At 31.6% G+C, this 16,446-nt stretch overlaps 1 protein-coding gene across 1 annotated transcript in view; it reads left to right on the top strand.

Annotated features, from left to right (window-relative positions):
* Positions 1–16,446, top strand: part of BLTP1 (bridge-like lipid transfer protein family member 1) — a 206,293-nt gene that overhangs the window by 27,668 nt on the left and 162,179 nt on the right. The window contains 8 exon segments of the mRNA XM_073238071.1: positions 1,628–1,814; positions 4,660–4,741; positions 5,122–5,315; positions 7,227–7,306; positions 9,210–9,360; positions 13,294–13,450; positions 13,842–13,920; positions 16,146–16,237. Of these exon segments, the coding sequence (XP_073094172.1) occupies positions 1,628–1,814; positions 4,660–4,741; positions 5,122–5,315; positions 7,227–7,306; positions 9,210–9,360; positions 13,294–13,450; positions 13,842–13,920; positions 16,146–16,237 (1,022 nt within the window).

Here is a 16,446-nt window from a genome sequence, read left to right as displayed (position 1 = left end):
ACTCTTGTTTCTACTTTTCTATAGTCACTATTTGTCTATTCATCACTGTTGATCTAGTCCAGACTTTCAATTTTTCCTAGCGATTTTGCTTGAAAGTTAACTTCTTTAGCATAGTCCTAATGAGCAGGGCATTTGTATTCAGGGATGCAGTAAACTGTTCTGTAAGCAAATTTGAAAACAAATGGCCTAAATGGGTAAAAACTGCGTATAATTGTGTAGGGGATAGTCTTAGCTTTTAGTAATGTGATAAATCTGAAGAAATAGTAGAGAACATACATAGGTCAAGAGCTTTTTTAAAATACTGGAAAAGTTAGAACTCCTAAACATTAGATTTTTGAAGGATTTCATTTATCTTCCTCAATTGTCTTAGGAAGGAATGAGGAAAAAAACCTAAATATGAGTAGAACTAAAAGTATTACTGTGTAAAAAAATGAATGTTTTTTATTCATTTTCCTTAGTTTATGTTTGAAATCTAAGTAGCAGTGTATTTTTTTATTTAGTTTAAACTAAATTTATATTTATTTAGGGTGTTTGACATTTCATATATTTTGCTAATCAAGAAATTAATTTTGGTGAAATTTTGTATTTACTAAAGGTAAATACTTCATGTTTATTTATTTTTACCTTATGTATTTTAAAAATCATTCAGTATATAGTTTGATGAATCTTAACATGTGCATATACGCATGTAATCATTGCCCAGATTAAGATATTAAGTATTCTAATTTTTTTCTTTTTCCTATACTTCATTTTTAAACCACAATTGAAGCTACTAAAATGAAAGTTACAATTTTCTGTACCATTTTTAGCAATTAAACTTTTTACTGGTTATATCTAATTTTATTTGCCTTTCAATTGAATTTATTTTATAAGGATAAAAATGGGCAAACGTTAAACAAGAATTCTCCAAAAACGCATGCATGATTCATAACAAAAGAAAGCACTGACAATGTATGGTAACTTTCTTCTGATTTTCTTTGGTTGACATGTGATGTACTGTTTTAGATGATTTCCTCAGTAGACACAAGTGCCCTGTCCCATCTATCATTACATAGTTGGATTTATTGCTATTGTTACTTATACTTAATGTAAGTATGTCTTTTATTTGAGAAGATTATTGTTTGAAGTCTATAGTTACAGTTCTTAAAATCTTGGTTTTAGCATTGTGTAGTTTTTAAAAACAAACTAGTATTTATGAAAAATACTATTTTTATGATGCAAATTTCAAATACTAATGTGATGTTTAATGCATCATACTTTGAATATATTACTATTTATATTTTAGTATGAATTTATAGCTATATTATGGTAAAATTTTACTTCTACTTTGTAAATGGCATTTTGCTGTTTTTAGCATAAAATCTTTAAATTCTATTATTACACAACCAGAATTAGAAATTCAGATTGTTTTTTTTGAGTGCCAAATTAAAATACTACAGTTACATCAACTTTTTTCTTTCTGTTATCAGTGTTTTATATATTTTTAACATGTGATTCTCTATCATAGACTTCTGTTTTAAGATAAATCATTTGAGTTGCTTTAGCTGGGAAAAATATTTGATTAAAAACTTTAAAGGTTTTAAAAAGTTGACTAAAAACTTTTTTTTTTTATAATTGGTGCCTTTAGATCCAAAAGCAGAAACCAGATTATACATCACGGTCAATGATTTTGAATTTCATGTCTACAATCGTTCGGATCTTTATGGACGTCTTCAAGAGTTGTTTGGTTTGGAGCCAACAATAATTCCACCAAAGAAAGAGGATGACAAAACACGGGAAAATGGAAGAACAAGAGCCCAGTCCAAAATTGAAAGGTTCATTGTCATATGAATTTTGTAATCTGCAACATTTAAGCATTTGTTTTTATTAGATTATCAATGATGCTCTTCACCTAAACACTCATCTTTCTTTGTAGATTTACTGAAACTTAATTTACATAGTTATATAATTCTTTTAAAAATTCAAGGAATACAGATTTATGTAATGTAAAAAAAATACTTTTCTACTACTCACCAGTCCTACTCACCTCCATATTGATAACCAGTGTTATCAATTTTTTATTCTTTTAACCAGTGTTACCAATTTTTTATTCTTTTGAATGTGTACACAGACACATACATACACATTTAAGGTGACTATACAAATATATGTTTTTGTTCTTTTCTGGGACCTCTAGTCTGTTCCATTGACCTGTTTTTCTATTCTTTCACCAATACCAAATTGTCTTGATTACTGTTGCTTTATAGTAAGTCTTGAAATTGGATAGTATCTGTCCTCCAACTTTGTTCTTCTTCAGTATTGTGTTGACTATTCGGGGTCTTTTGCCTCTTCACATAAACCTTAGGATCAGTTTTTCAATATCCATGAAATAACTTGCTGATTTAGATTGGGATTGCATTGAATCTATAGATCAAGTTGGGGAAAACTGACATCTTGACAATGCTGAGTTTTCCTATCCATTAATATGGTATACCTCTCCATTTATTTTGTTCTTTGATATATTTCATCAGAGTTTTATAGTTTTCCTCATGAAGATCATGTACATATTTTGCTAAATTTATACTTAAGTATTTCATTTTTGTGGTGCTAATGCAAATGGTATTGTGTTTTTAATTTTAAATTCCATTTGATCATTGTTGGTGTATAGGAAACTGATTGGCTTTTGTATATTATTAACTTTGTATCCTACAACCATGCTATAGTCACTTACTAGTTCTAAGAGGCTTTTTTTTTTAGTTCTTTCAGATTTTTCTGCATAGAAAATTGTGTCATCTACAAACAAAATCTTATTTCTTCCTTCCCCATTTCAAGTAATCCACTCCAGCCTCACTCCAGAAGAAACACTATGTGTAATGTAATGTTTCTTCTCTATGGAAGACCTTTCATCTCCTTTGACTAAGTCTTTCACTCTTCAGGTCCCAGTTTTCCATGATTCTTTTGTATGTTTATAAATAATTCTATTCTTGACCCTATGGTAACATTTCTTGCACTAAAATTGCATGTTAACTGTTGTAACTTCTGTACTAGGCCTTCCCTCAAGAGAACAGTCATCATAGTCCCAGTATCCCCAGTACCTCAGCTCAGACTCTAGGACATGATATCCCTTAAGTATTTAATTGAGAATAAATGTCCTCATTATCTACTTAAAAAAAAGAAAAAACCTCTTAGGTCTATAGCATCTTACTATGCTGTTGGACAGTGACTATAATGGGATATGTGGTGGGGACTTGATAATAGGGCAGAATGTAGTAACCACAATGATGATCATATGAAACCTTCATAAGATTGTATATCAGTGATACCTTCATAAAAAAAATAAGAAACAACACACACACACACACACACACACAAAAAAAAAAAAACTTAGGTATGCCAGGATGGTTCAGCATTCAAAAATCAATTAACATTAACAGGCTAAAAATGAAAAATCAAATCATCATATCAGTAGATGCAGAAAAATCCTATGACAAAATCCAATACCCATTCATGGTAAAAATCTCTCAGGAAACTAGGAATAGAGGGGAATTTCCTCAACTTGATAAAGAATATCTACAAGAAACTTACAGCTAACATCTTACTTAATCGTGAGAAACTAGAAACTTTCCCACTAAAACCAAGTACAAAGCAAGGATGTCCTCTCTCACCACTTCCTTCTCAGCTTCCTACTGGAAGTTCTAGCTGTTGCAATATGGTAAGAAAAGGAAATAAAAGGTATACATATTGGGAAGGAAGGAGGGCTTTGTGACAGTTCAGGAAAGAGATCACATAGGGGCTGGTAGCAAGAGGAAGGGTGAGAAATGGATGGATTCCAGATATACTTAGACAGATGAATCCCTAATATAGTGATAGATTAGATATAGATAATGAGTTAGAAGAATGAGTCAACAGTGAATCCAAATTTCTAAATTAAGCAGTGGTCATGTTTAGTTAGGGAACTTTAGAAAAAAGAGGTGGTTGGGGGAGGTAGTGAGGTCAGTTTTGAATTTAGTTTTAAGCACTGAGGGCCACCTTAGTGGAGATGGCCTCAGAAGTATGAAGGAGTTATCGGTTATTGAAGAGATATACCTTGAGTTCTCATTTGAAATCTTTAGTGAACTGCTGTGAAATTTTAATTTCTTAAGTTTTGTGTCCTTTGTATATGGCCAATGTCTTCTCTTCCTCTTGGCCTATTATTTTCATGTTATTGAGAGGAAATTGTTTTGACATAGGTGTGAGTAGGGAAGGAAAAGAACCAGCTGAGCTGTGAAAAGTGCTTAAAAAACTAGAAAACACTAAAGTGACTTGTACCTTGGTCATTTATTGTTTTAATAATAATTTTGGCTATCACAAAATGTATAATGGGCATAATGGTAGATGTAATGATAGCATGTAATAAATTTATACTTTGGTCATTAAAGCTCATCATTCTGAAAACATAGTTTTGTTATTAATAGCTTCCTAATCTGAAAGTTGATACATGATAGAGTTCATTTCAAGGTCCACCGTGGGGATATTAGTATTCCGTTAGATGGTAATTCTTTGTTTACTGGGGCAGTCATTAGCTATTAGATGTATTTGTAAAGGTACAGCTGGTATTGATAATGTGTATTGTAAGGAAGTCAACTGTATCCTCAGGTATTTAAGTTTTTCTTACATTTATCAATACTTTTTTCTTTTCAGAGTTAAAATAAAAACAGAATCTCAAGACCCCACGTCTTCATGGAGATCACTCATTCCAGTCATAAAAGTCAATGTGAGCACAGTAAGTAAATTCAGCTATAATTAATATTTGGTGTGTTAATAAAGAACCTTTTATTTTGTAAATACAATTTTCACTTAAGGAAAGAAAGTAATTTTGTAGAGTTTTTTTGGTTCCAAAGTTCATAAAGTGTGAAAGAATCATTTTAACACCAGTACTGTTTTAGCACAGATTTATTAGACCTTAAAAGCTATTTATTCACAAGTGCTTAAATTTCTTTAAATACTGGTCTAAATTGATCGGTGGAGTAATTTAAATAGTATATAGTGCTAAAATGTAATCGTTAAGTTGTTGCTATGAATAATATACTTGTAATTGTGTCAGCTAATGAAAAAAAAATGGCCTGAACAGTACAACATAATATCTCTTACCCATATTTTTAGGGACGTCTGGCATTTGGAAATCATTACCAACCTCAAACTCTGTGTATCAACTTTGATGATGCTTTCTTAACTTATACTACAAAACCACCTTCCAGTCATCTTGACCAATTCATGCATATTGTGAAAGGAAAGCTTGAAAATGTTCGAGTCATGCTTGTTCCTAGTCCAAGATATGTTGGTCTTCAAAATGATGAGTAAGAAAGTCTTAGAAAAATGATAATTTCTATATATCTAATACAGATACCAATTAAAATCTTTAGCATCTTTTTAATTTCTTTGCTACAAGTTGGGCAATAATTAGGTATATTTCTGTATTAAATCAATTAACAGTGAAATCCTGCATTATAAAGTAAATGGATATGCTATCCATTGACAAACTCTAAAATATTTTTCAATAAGATTATAATTTTCCACCCTTTTCTCCTTCTCACTGTATTTGAGAAACTCATTTTGGGCAGTTAAGCCCTGATGTTTGTATGTTAGAAAATGCACATTACAGGTAGGCTTTTTTTTCCTGAAGGGATGGATAAATAGTAAATTCAACAAATTCATTATAGTGGAGTATCATTTTGAGTTAATGAAATGTTGAAAATTGAATCAAAATTATTTTTGGAAAACTGGTGAATTTAGGATGGTACGGTTTTGGAACTCACTTGACATTTAAGTCTCAGTTTTCTATTTAACTTTACAGATTTGTTTTTCCTTCAGGAAGTAGCTGCTTGCATTTCGCAGACACAATGTATTAATGATACACACTAGACTCACCCACCTTATGGTAGAATGCTTCTGTATGAGTGGACTGGGATCCTGAGGGAACAGCAAACTAACTCCCATTTGCCTATTGGTGGGATGAGGCCTGTCATAATCTTTGTTATTCTCAATCTCTTATTTTTTGTGAAGGAGACTCTGGTTGAATTTGTATAATTTAAGTGTTCATGTAATAGGTTTCCACCATGTTTCAGATTTTATCTTTGTGTGTAGACATTATAAAATCTGTGAGGTTATGAGAAGCATTATTCCTTCTTAGTTTAAACTTTTGCTGGCTTGCTATTAGATTTTCTGGAGATTGGCTAAAATGATAGGTTTTCCCTACTTGAGTACAAGGAAGACATTGGGTACGCTTGGTCTCACTCTGCAGGGTCAAGGACTTTGCTAAGCATCTTCTGGAATGTGGGCTATGTGCACAATTCTGTACGGTAAAAGTTATAATACTGAATAAGTAAATCTGGATTTGGTGAAAATTACTAGAGAGTAAGATGAAAGTGTTTGGCTACTTATTTGTGTAAAAATATTTAAAATTGGATTTTTCATTCTTCAGAAGTGTGGAGATTAAATGAGATTAAACATTAACTTTTATGATTTAATATATATCCTAGAATAAGACTGCTGAATTTTATCTAATGATTGAGAAGCTAATTTTTATATGGAAGGAAGATACCATGGTGTATATGAATAACAGGAAAGCTGTTAGAGCAAGTAAAGATTAATAGTTTTGGGAAATTACTTGATTGTAGAAAAACATTCATTCCAGAATTTGAGGTGTTTGCTTTTTATTTTAAGTTAATTAAATATTCTTGGAAATAGGCTATGCATAAAGTTGTTAAAAATAAAGACTTAGCACTTTTTCCTATTTAATGTTTCTGAAAGATTATACATAATTTTACAGATATGTAATATATTTCTTATTCGGTTTTAAGTGTAATTTTAAATTGTTGCAAATGCAGAATGATTATTCCAATGATCATTGTTCTTCCATTGTATTAATTAAACTTTGCTTTAAAGTGATTTCACTCATTCAAAATTTAAAATAAAAAATGCAAGTATTTTCATTTTTTTCCTTCTTGAACTAATACACTTATTAAAAATTTTTATACTATTTTATTATTTAGTCAGAGACAGACTAAATATAGAGAAATTTTCTATGTGAAAGATTTTTCTTTTCAAAATGCTGTACTAGATTGCCTTTTCCTTTTTGTTTATACCTAATACCACCATTAAGTATTAGGTTTCTTTTCCCTTTTGGTTTATACCTATTACCACCATTGATTAGAATATTGAAGATTTTATATTCTGGCCTTAATTTGCCTCCCTGCCCTTTCTTATAGACCACCAAGATTAATGGGAGAAGGTTTTGTGGTGATGCAGTCAAATGATGTTGATATCTACTACTACATGGATGAGCCAGGTATTATTTTTTTAAAAACATGTTTTATAGCTACAATTCTGTTTCTTCTATGCAATGCTAACATCTACTAGTATTTTAAATCTCCTTAGTGTTAGGATATAAACAAGCATCAAAAAATGGTATTGGATTTAAGAGTACCTGTGTCATTTGTCAAAGTTGAATATTACTATAGAATTTCAGTTCAAAAGAAAACAGTATAGTAATCTTCCCTTCAAATTCCATTTTCACAAATATACCTCAAAAATTGTGAATGCAAATGACCATGAGTGAAAACCTTTAGAGAATGTGGTGATATTTAAGGTAGTTCATGCTAGCTTAGGAAAAACATCACACACTGTTAGATTTAAGGCTTAAAGTTTAAAGATTGAAATCCAGCTTCTTAAAATGCTTCAATAGTAGCTTCAATTTTATAAAAGTAGCTATACATTGGATTTTTTAGCCCCCTTTTCCTACTTCTGATCTTTTTATACCTTTCAAGGGATTTATGAAGTCTGAGTATTTTCAAAATAAAACTAGGATGTTATTTGCCTTTTTCACCATGTTGACACTTGGTGGGTAAAACTGCTGGTGTTTGGCACATATCAGGGCAGTGGTTCCAAACCATACTAGTAATCACAGTCTTTTTCACTGGCACTCATTCACAGTAAAACAACAAATGCCAGTATCAGTTTAAAATGTCTTTGAGCAGTAAAAATTATCTTTATCAAATCTTAACCCTTAAGTAAACTTTCTAATATTCAGTGTGATAAAATGTCATGTATACATATGCACTTCTGCTGCACACCAAAGTACACTGGTGTTTGGAGGAAAAGCACTTGTGTGATTGTGTTCCAACACTTGTGTGATTGTGTTCCAACCTTAACTATTTGCTCTTTTCATGGAACACCAGTTTTGCTTGAAAGACAACTAGAGACAAACTATAGTTTTGAGCTTTCCTGGGAAAATTAGAGTTTTGAAAATTGGGTCTTCCACTATGTGTATGATCACTCTTCTGATGAGACCACAGTGATATTAAAAAATGTGATTTTTAAAATATTTAATAATGAAAATTATCAATATTTGGAATTAATATGCATGTTTCACTGAACCAGTATTTTCCAAATGACCAATGCATGATATTATAAAATCATGCCATGAGTAAAAAAATTTATTTAAAGTGCAAGAGATCAGTAAATTATAATGTATCATGGTGTGTAAAGTTCAGTGATATGGTTTCAGATTCCATACTGCAGCTAACCTTTATGAAACTACCACTTGTTGAATTTTGGTGTACTGTCAAAGAAGAATTTCCAAAATTATTTGAAAACACTTAAAATACTCCTCCCTTTTCTATCTACACATTTGAATGAAGCTAAAGTTTTTTCAAATCTCTGAACAACAGATTAAATTGAGAAGCAGCTATGAGAGTTCACTTGTTTCCTATTAAGCTGGACATTAAAGAGATTTGCTAAAATAAAAATAGTGTCATTTTTATTTTAGCAATTCCAATTGCTATTTTATTTCCAATTAATTCACTTTGTAGTGAATTAATTTGTTTTAGAAAATATGGTTATTTTTCATTAAAAAATATTTTCATTAAAACTGAAATTAAAATTTCATTTAATTTTCACTAAAATATAGTTTTTTTCATATATTTTCATTAAATTTTTTTAAACGTTTTATTATGTTAACATGAGCTTATTGTTTTAAAAATAGGAACATTTAAAAAAATTGGCTTGATTTAAATTTTGAATACTCTTGAGTTTGATAGAGAGAATGCAACAAACCTACTTTGGGGTCCTCAGTAATTTTTAAGGAGGTAATGCATTCCTGAGGTCAAAAAGTTTTTATAACTGATGATCAAAGGAATCTTTTGATGGTAATTTTAAGTAATTGCCTTTATATTATATATTTTGCAATATAGGACTTGTTCCAGAAGAAACAGAAGAAAATATTGAAGGAGAAATGAGCAGTGAGGATTGCAAATTGCAAGATTTGCCTCCATGTTGGGGACTGGATATAGTTTGTGGTAAAGGAACAGATTTCAACTATGGGCCATGGGCCGACAGGCAGAGGTACCTGAGTAAATTATATTTCTATTAAGTCTTTCAAATATATTGAGATAATATAATTTTTATTATAAGCTAGCAAAATATTTTTATAAGCTCTTTTATTATAGCAGGGTAAGATATCATTAATCATTTTAATCCAAATAATAACTTGTGTGTAGAGAAACTGGCATAAGTAAATTGCTTCAAAGGAGGAGCTAATCCATTAGAAAAATGGGCAGTGAGCAGCATATTTATTGGTTCCTTTATTTCTTATTTTCTTTTGTAGTTAACCAATGAATATGCCAGGCATTTTTGGGGCTGTGGAAATTCAGAGATAAAAGACAAGTGTAGATCAGTTTTAGTGGAGGAAGAAAGAAAACTTTTATAAGTGCTATAACAGATTGTAAATAAAGTCTTGATGAAGAACTTAGAAAAGGCCCTGTATTAGTTTGCTAAGGATGCCATAACAAAGCACCACAGACTGTGCCTTAACCAACAGGATTTCTCACAGTTCTGGAGGTCAGAATTCTGAGTTCAGGGTGTTTGCAGGATTGCTTCCTTCTGAGATGGTAAAGTAGGGGTGTGGTTGAGGCCTGTCTCCTTAGTTTATAGATTGCCATCTTCTCTGTATCTTCTTTACATGGTCTTCCCTTTTGTAAGTCTTAGAGTTCTCTGTATCCAAATTTCCTGTTAAGAAGAATATCAGTCACATTAGTTTAGGGCCCACCCTAGTGACCTCATTTGAACTTAATTACCCCTCTAAAGACCCTGTCTCCAAATAAAGTCAAATTCTGAGGTACTGGGGGTTAGCACTTGAACATACGAACTTTTAGGGGACCATAATTCAGCCCATAACATGTACAAAATTAATATTAAAGATTAGAGAGGAGAAGAATTGGGGAAGGCTTTTTGATAGAGGTAACCTGTGAGTTGAGTTTTGAACATAAATAGGGAGTTAAGTAGAAAAGGAAGAGGAGAATAAATAATTGAGGCAAAGGAATAGTTCTGCAGATGTATGATGACAGTAAAGAATTGTCTTATAGGTTGTATAGGTTGTTAAAAGAAATTTGTAGGTAGTGAAGAAATACAGATTTTTATTGTAGGTAATAGAAATTGAGTGTCTGAAAAGTTTTTTATATTTTTAGTCATTCTATTTTGAAGTAATTATTATTTTTAATATATTAAGAATATCTTTATATTTATTGAAGAATTTTAAACAAAGGAGGGGTTCTTTACTACTAATTATGAATGAATATCTAAATTTATATGTAAATAGACATTTCTTAAGTTTAGTTTTTCCATTCATACACTAGCTTGTATGGAGAAAGACAAGCCAAATCATTCACTGAAGCGGATAATACTGGACCATTGATTGTTAATGAAAGGGTACTAAGACTGACTTGATACACTGACTTTCTTTATGCTTAATTTTGTTGAGTACTATGTTCTCTTAATCTTGGTATCTCCAGTATATAGGAATATCTGCACTATTAAGTAGCTATTTAACAATTGTATGGCAAATGAATAAGTAAGTTTGTTATTTGAAAACTTGTATTATACGATGCATTATAAAGTTCTAGGTTAGGTTTTTTTTTATTAGACTTGAAGGTAAACAGCTTGAAATTTCAGGTTAAAAAGCAAACACTTTTCAACTTACTAGATTTTGATTTTCCTTTTATGATAAATTCTTTCCTGGAGTAAACCATACTATATTTACTATGGAATAGTTGAAAATGAGGATTTTTACATTCCATTAATAGTTACATAAGAAAAAATTAAAACAGTGCTTTAACACAAACACACAAAATATTCTTGCATTTCTAGCACTCGAATAAAGTTGATTCTTCTTAAACATATTTAATTTTATTACATCAAAAATATTAGCATATATTTATATGAAAATCCAAACTACAATTCTTTTTATATATAGTCATAATCATTTTTGGAGTGTCTTTGTATTATTATGTAGAGAAATGATATTGAAGTTAACACGAAAGAAAAATATGCTTGACAAATTCTCCTCAAGTAAATCCTGCCACTGCCAGGAGAGATCAGTGATACATTTCTTAACCTGGACTTAACAAAACTGTTCAAGTTTCTTAAAAAAAGAAAGGAAGGAAGGAAGAAATGAAGGAAGGAAGGAAGGCAGGAAGGAGGGAAGGAAAAAAGGAGGGAGGGAGGAAGAGGAAAGGAAAAGTGGGGTAAAAGGAAGGGAGGAAGGACATTTCATATGGATTTAGTTTACTAACATAAATAATACTTATCTCCTCACATGTACAAATGGTGCATTTCCTCTTTTGTAAGCCATTTCCTTTTCTCCCTTCCCATGCTGAGTTTCTACACAAATATGTACTGTAATCAGATATGAATAGTAAAGTCATTTTATTAGCATTCCACCTATTAATGTAAAAAATATAGGAAGAAATCTCAGCTGTTTTGCAATAGATAGTTCATTCAGCCTTGTGAGAACTTTTGATCCCTGATGTAGCATGACTTTTTAGCTTGTAGAATTTAATGTTATATCACCTTTACATGATTTCCTGAAACTTTAAGATATTCAGCTTTTCCTTCATGGTTTTCCTTTTGTATTTTCATGATATTGTTGAAATACAAACTTTCAGATTACACTTACTTCTTAGATGATCATTACAATAATGCAGACATTCCTAACGTTGTTTCGTGTCATTGCTTTTACTTAAGTGTTTTCATTTATATTTTCACACTTGATCTTCATAACCCAGTAAGTTAACACAGGGCAGGTGAGGTAAGCTCATTGTATGTGTGAGAAAACAAGAGTTGTAGAAAGGTTCAGTGATTTGGACAAGATAGTGAAGCTATAACATGTAGAGCCAAACTTTCCATCAGCCCTTCAAGTCCACTGCTCTTTTCACCATATCCTGCTAGCCACCTTATAGTCCATGATCATCTAATGGTCATGTTCGAGCCTTTGTCTTTAATAGTCTTAGTTTTATACAATTGTGTCTTAGCCAAAAACTTTGCATAATGTTACTTTCCTTTTACACATATTAATGTAATGATGGCAAGTTATATTCTGTGATAAGTCAGTTTGCAAATTTTGTTCTGTTCATCTAATTTTTCCCAGTCTTATTTATTCTAAGCAGCATTTCCTGTGACTGGTGATTCCTTCCACAACCCTTCCTGTTTAAAATCCACAAACTAGCACCATCTCTGAATGTATGAGTGATATTATATTAATTTTTACTCACATAGGAGACTTTGAATTGAAAATTTCTTGGGTTCTTTAATTTTTGTCAAAATAATTAGGGACGGAAAATACATTAGATCCATGGCCTCCAGACCCTTGTTTGCTTTTTAGAAATCTTTTGTTCTAGATTCTTATTGGCATAATATTGACTAAAAATAATGATTATGAAAATAATATAAACAAGAGCCATTTTTCCCACATGCTACATACTGCTAGTTTTTTCCGTATATGTTGTCATTGAATCCTTGTATCTATTCTATGAGACTGGATACGTTCCTCCTATTTTACAGAAAAGAAAGCAGGTGAAGTATCCTCAGACAGGTTAAGCAACTTGTTCAAAATGGAATGATGATTCTAATTAAACAATCCTTCAGTTTTTTTTGACAATTAATATTCTTGTAGAAAGTCTTTAATTTCTCATGATATGCTTGAGTATCATGAGATACTCACAATTTTGGTCTTACCTATGTCTCATTTGATAGTATATTTATTAAATGCACAAAGCTCATTGATCTCTGGAAATATAGAAATATTGGAGAAAATGGTTTTTCATTTTACTGAAAGGAAATTAAGTAGGTGTTATTTTGTGACTTCTTTTTTTTTCTATTTCATTTCTAATTGTTAAATGAGATAGCAGTGATAATATAAAGTTAGAATACTGATTTCTGTCCCTCTTCAGAAGTAATTTTGTTTGAATAATATATCATTTTTCTGTCTACCTCTTTATATAGAGATTGTTTATGGAAGTTTTTCTTCCCACCTGATTATCAAGTTCTGAAAATTTCTGAAATTGCACAGCCTGGGCGACCAAGACAGATCCTTGCTTTTGAACTAAGGATGAATATTATTGCAGATGCTACAATTGACTTGCTGTTTACCAAAAATAGGGTAATTATTGAAATAATATGGTAGAAAATAGTGTTTAAAATTTGAACATTATTTTCCAGAGTATTTTTCTGGTCACTAGTTCTATCCTTCGATTCCTTTCTATGAGCTCTCCCTTTCCCCCAATAATTATATGTATGTTACTTTCATTAAGTGCCAAATAGTAGACAGAAGTTCATTATTAATAATAGAACTTCATGCTATAGTGTGGTTATATCTCGCCAAATTGTTCTAGTGTGTTTTTGGTGTAAATTTGAACTTTTTGTTCTTAGGAACTTTTAATACCTATTTAATACCATTGAGATTGTATTTTGTCTCTGTGATAATAACTGAAAAGTAAAGATGGGAGTATAATTAAAATAAATGTTTTATATAAATTATTTTCTTTTGGCAGGAAACAAATGCTGTACATGTAAATGTAGGAGCTGGCTCATATTTAGAAATTAATATTCCAATGACAGTTGAGGAAAATGGTAAGCTGTAATGAATATTCTTCTGTTTTAAATTATTCATAGGAAAATGATATATAAATAATAGCTTGTTAGTCTGTTTAGTCCAACGTTAATGGGGTTTTCTTTTTCCAGTTTTCTATTATATTTCAAAATACCTATAGTTAGGACACTAATTATTACATAATTAAATTATTTGTGTACCTAGAGAGAAGAGAAAATTTTTTAAATCAAGTTAGGTCTTATAATTCTATGCTTTCATTATACCCTATACTTTTCTTTTGTAAGAGTGAGTATAATGTGTGTAGCATATGTTTTTCCTGTTATTCTTTGGTTCTGTGAGAGCAGGTGCTATATTTTTATTTTTACCAATACAGACTTGGTGCTGAACATAGCTGGCATGTGGTATATGAGCAGTGATTGACTGAATGACTAATGGGCTTTGTTTTAGGTTGTATTATTAGTAGATTTTGCCAGGGAATAAGCAGGGTACTTTGAATACCATACCATTAAAAAAGTAAACATTTCCTGTTTAAAATATTAAATAATGCCCTGATAGCTATAGTTTCATCTAAGCTGAGATAATCTGGTTCATTATATATTTGAAATTTGGACTTTGAATCAAGTTAATCAAGAACGTGATTAAATACTTCTTGTTTGATTTATCAGAATGTTATATATCCTTCTTCATTTTCCTTCTTTCTATCCTCTTACTACATTTGTAACTGAGAACAATTAAAATTAAATTCTACTTTATTCATTTTCTTGGGAGTGCAGAGAATAGGAACTTAACCGTATTTTTTAATCACTAGCCAGCAATGTTACTATTGCTAACTATAATTAGAGTAATTTTTATATCATTCTTTGCTGTCTTTTCTTGTTTGTGTCACTTGTTTTATTGCTAGTGTAAGAATAAAGCAGGTAGATTTAACAGCTAGCATAAACAGGTAGCAGTCGGGTGTGTCTGCTTAGGTGATCAATGGAAACTGACTGAGAATGATATGGTGCACCTTTTCCCCCTGAGTCTTGAAGCAGATGCATGAGTTTCTCTAGGTCTGTTGGATTCAGAGTAGTCAGTTGTAAAGAGCATCTTTTAGGAAAGCCTTCATTAAAGAGATATAATAGTGGGGGAAGGTAACTGGGGCTTCCACAAAATTGAGAATGGTTTAGTTAAGTGAATGCTTCTGCCATTTTTAAACTGATCGTGTACATAGGAAATAATCTTTGTATAAAATGTTTTTGTATAGTTATTGGTACATTGGAAAAAAGGGGTTACCTGAGGGCTTAGGGGATCAATATCTTGAGCACACCTATTACAAATCCATGGGAAGTGCCCCAGCACACTGCTTATGGAACTCTGAGTGAGTCTAGAGGTCTAAGGAAAGCCCATTTGGATTCTTGGGACAGGTTAGGTATTTTCTAAGATGACTGAGGGGGAAAAATAGACTTAGGTCTTAGTCTTAGAAATTTTCTGCTTTTGTTCAGAATGGGGCTTTGTTGTTTGGTTATCTGTCATTACATAAGAATAGCTTGTGTTTAGAAACTGTCATTACATAAGGAAAAGGTTCAGAGTATTTCACTTCTTGATGGGATACCCTTCTATGAACACTAACTCTATGATCATTAGTATATGGCTAGTTCAGCATGCATCCTGTTCTGTTTTTTTTTTTTTTTTCAAACACCTGGATCTCTGAGAAAAGTTTTAAGTATATTTGAGTACATTTCTTATTGTCCCTTGGTTATAGTCTAAGACCTGAGTCTCTTTTCCCCCCTCAAACTGTCATCTTAAAAAATACCTACTCTTTCCCAAGAACCCAACTGGGCTTTCCTTGCATCCTTGGTCTCATTCAGAGTCTTCCTCAAGCAGTGTGCTGTGGCACTTCCCATGATGAGAATATGTCCTGTTGGGTTAGTGGAAGGATAGACATGAAAGCTATCTTAAATAGCTGAAAACTATCTTTTAGAGAATAGACTTGTATTTTGCATAGGAAAGCAAAATCAGGACAGACATTATATGAAGATGGAACTTTCTTCCTTCAGAGCTGTCCAAAATAAGAAAGGTTGCCTATTAGATAGCAACTCCCCATCGTTGGGGTGTATTTAAATAGCAACTGACCACTATTTTTTAGGGATTCCTTTTTTTTGGATTGTAGTGGGAGTTGTTTCCAGCCCAAAATTTTCAATTATATATGTGTGTGTGTGTGTGTGTGTGTATTTAGGTTTTTAATTTTTATGTCTTGACTTATTAGGTTATACACCTGCAATTAAAGGACAACTCTTACATGTTGACGCCACTACCAGCATGCAGTACCGGACCCTTTTAGAAGCAGAAATGTTAGCAGTAAGTGTAGAGTATGTGATGATATGTGTACATGCATAAAGTATGAATTTGGTTTTAATTTTTTAATATGAAACTTTAATGACTGGGAGGTCATCAAATGGTCCATCACCAGGTGCTCTTGGGCCTATTTTGGGGAAGAAGAGTAGATTCCAGTGTCATGGCCTCCCTTTGGCATCTCATCTGTCTGTTGCTGTACATCTCGTGTGGGG

This window comes from Manis javanica, chromosome 5 (assembly GCF_040802235.1).
Source record: "Manis javanica isolate MJ-LG chromosome 5, MJ_LKY, whole genome shotgun sequence".
Taxonomy (NCBI): Eukaryota; Metazoa; Chordata; class Mammalia; order Pholidota; family Manidae; genus Manis; species Manis javanica.
Note: the sequence above shows the minus strand (reverse complement) of the source record. Positions and strands in the feature narration are given on the sequence as shown.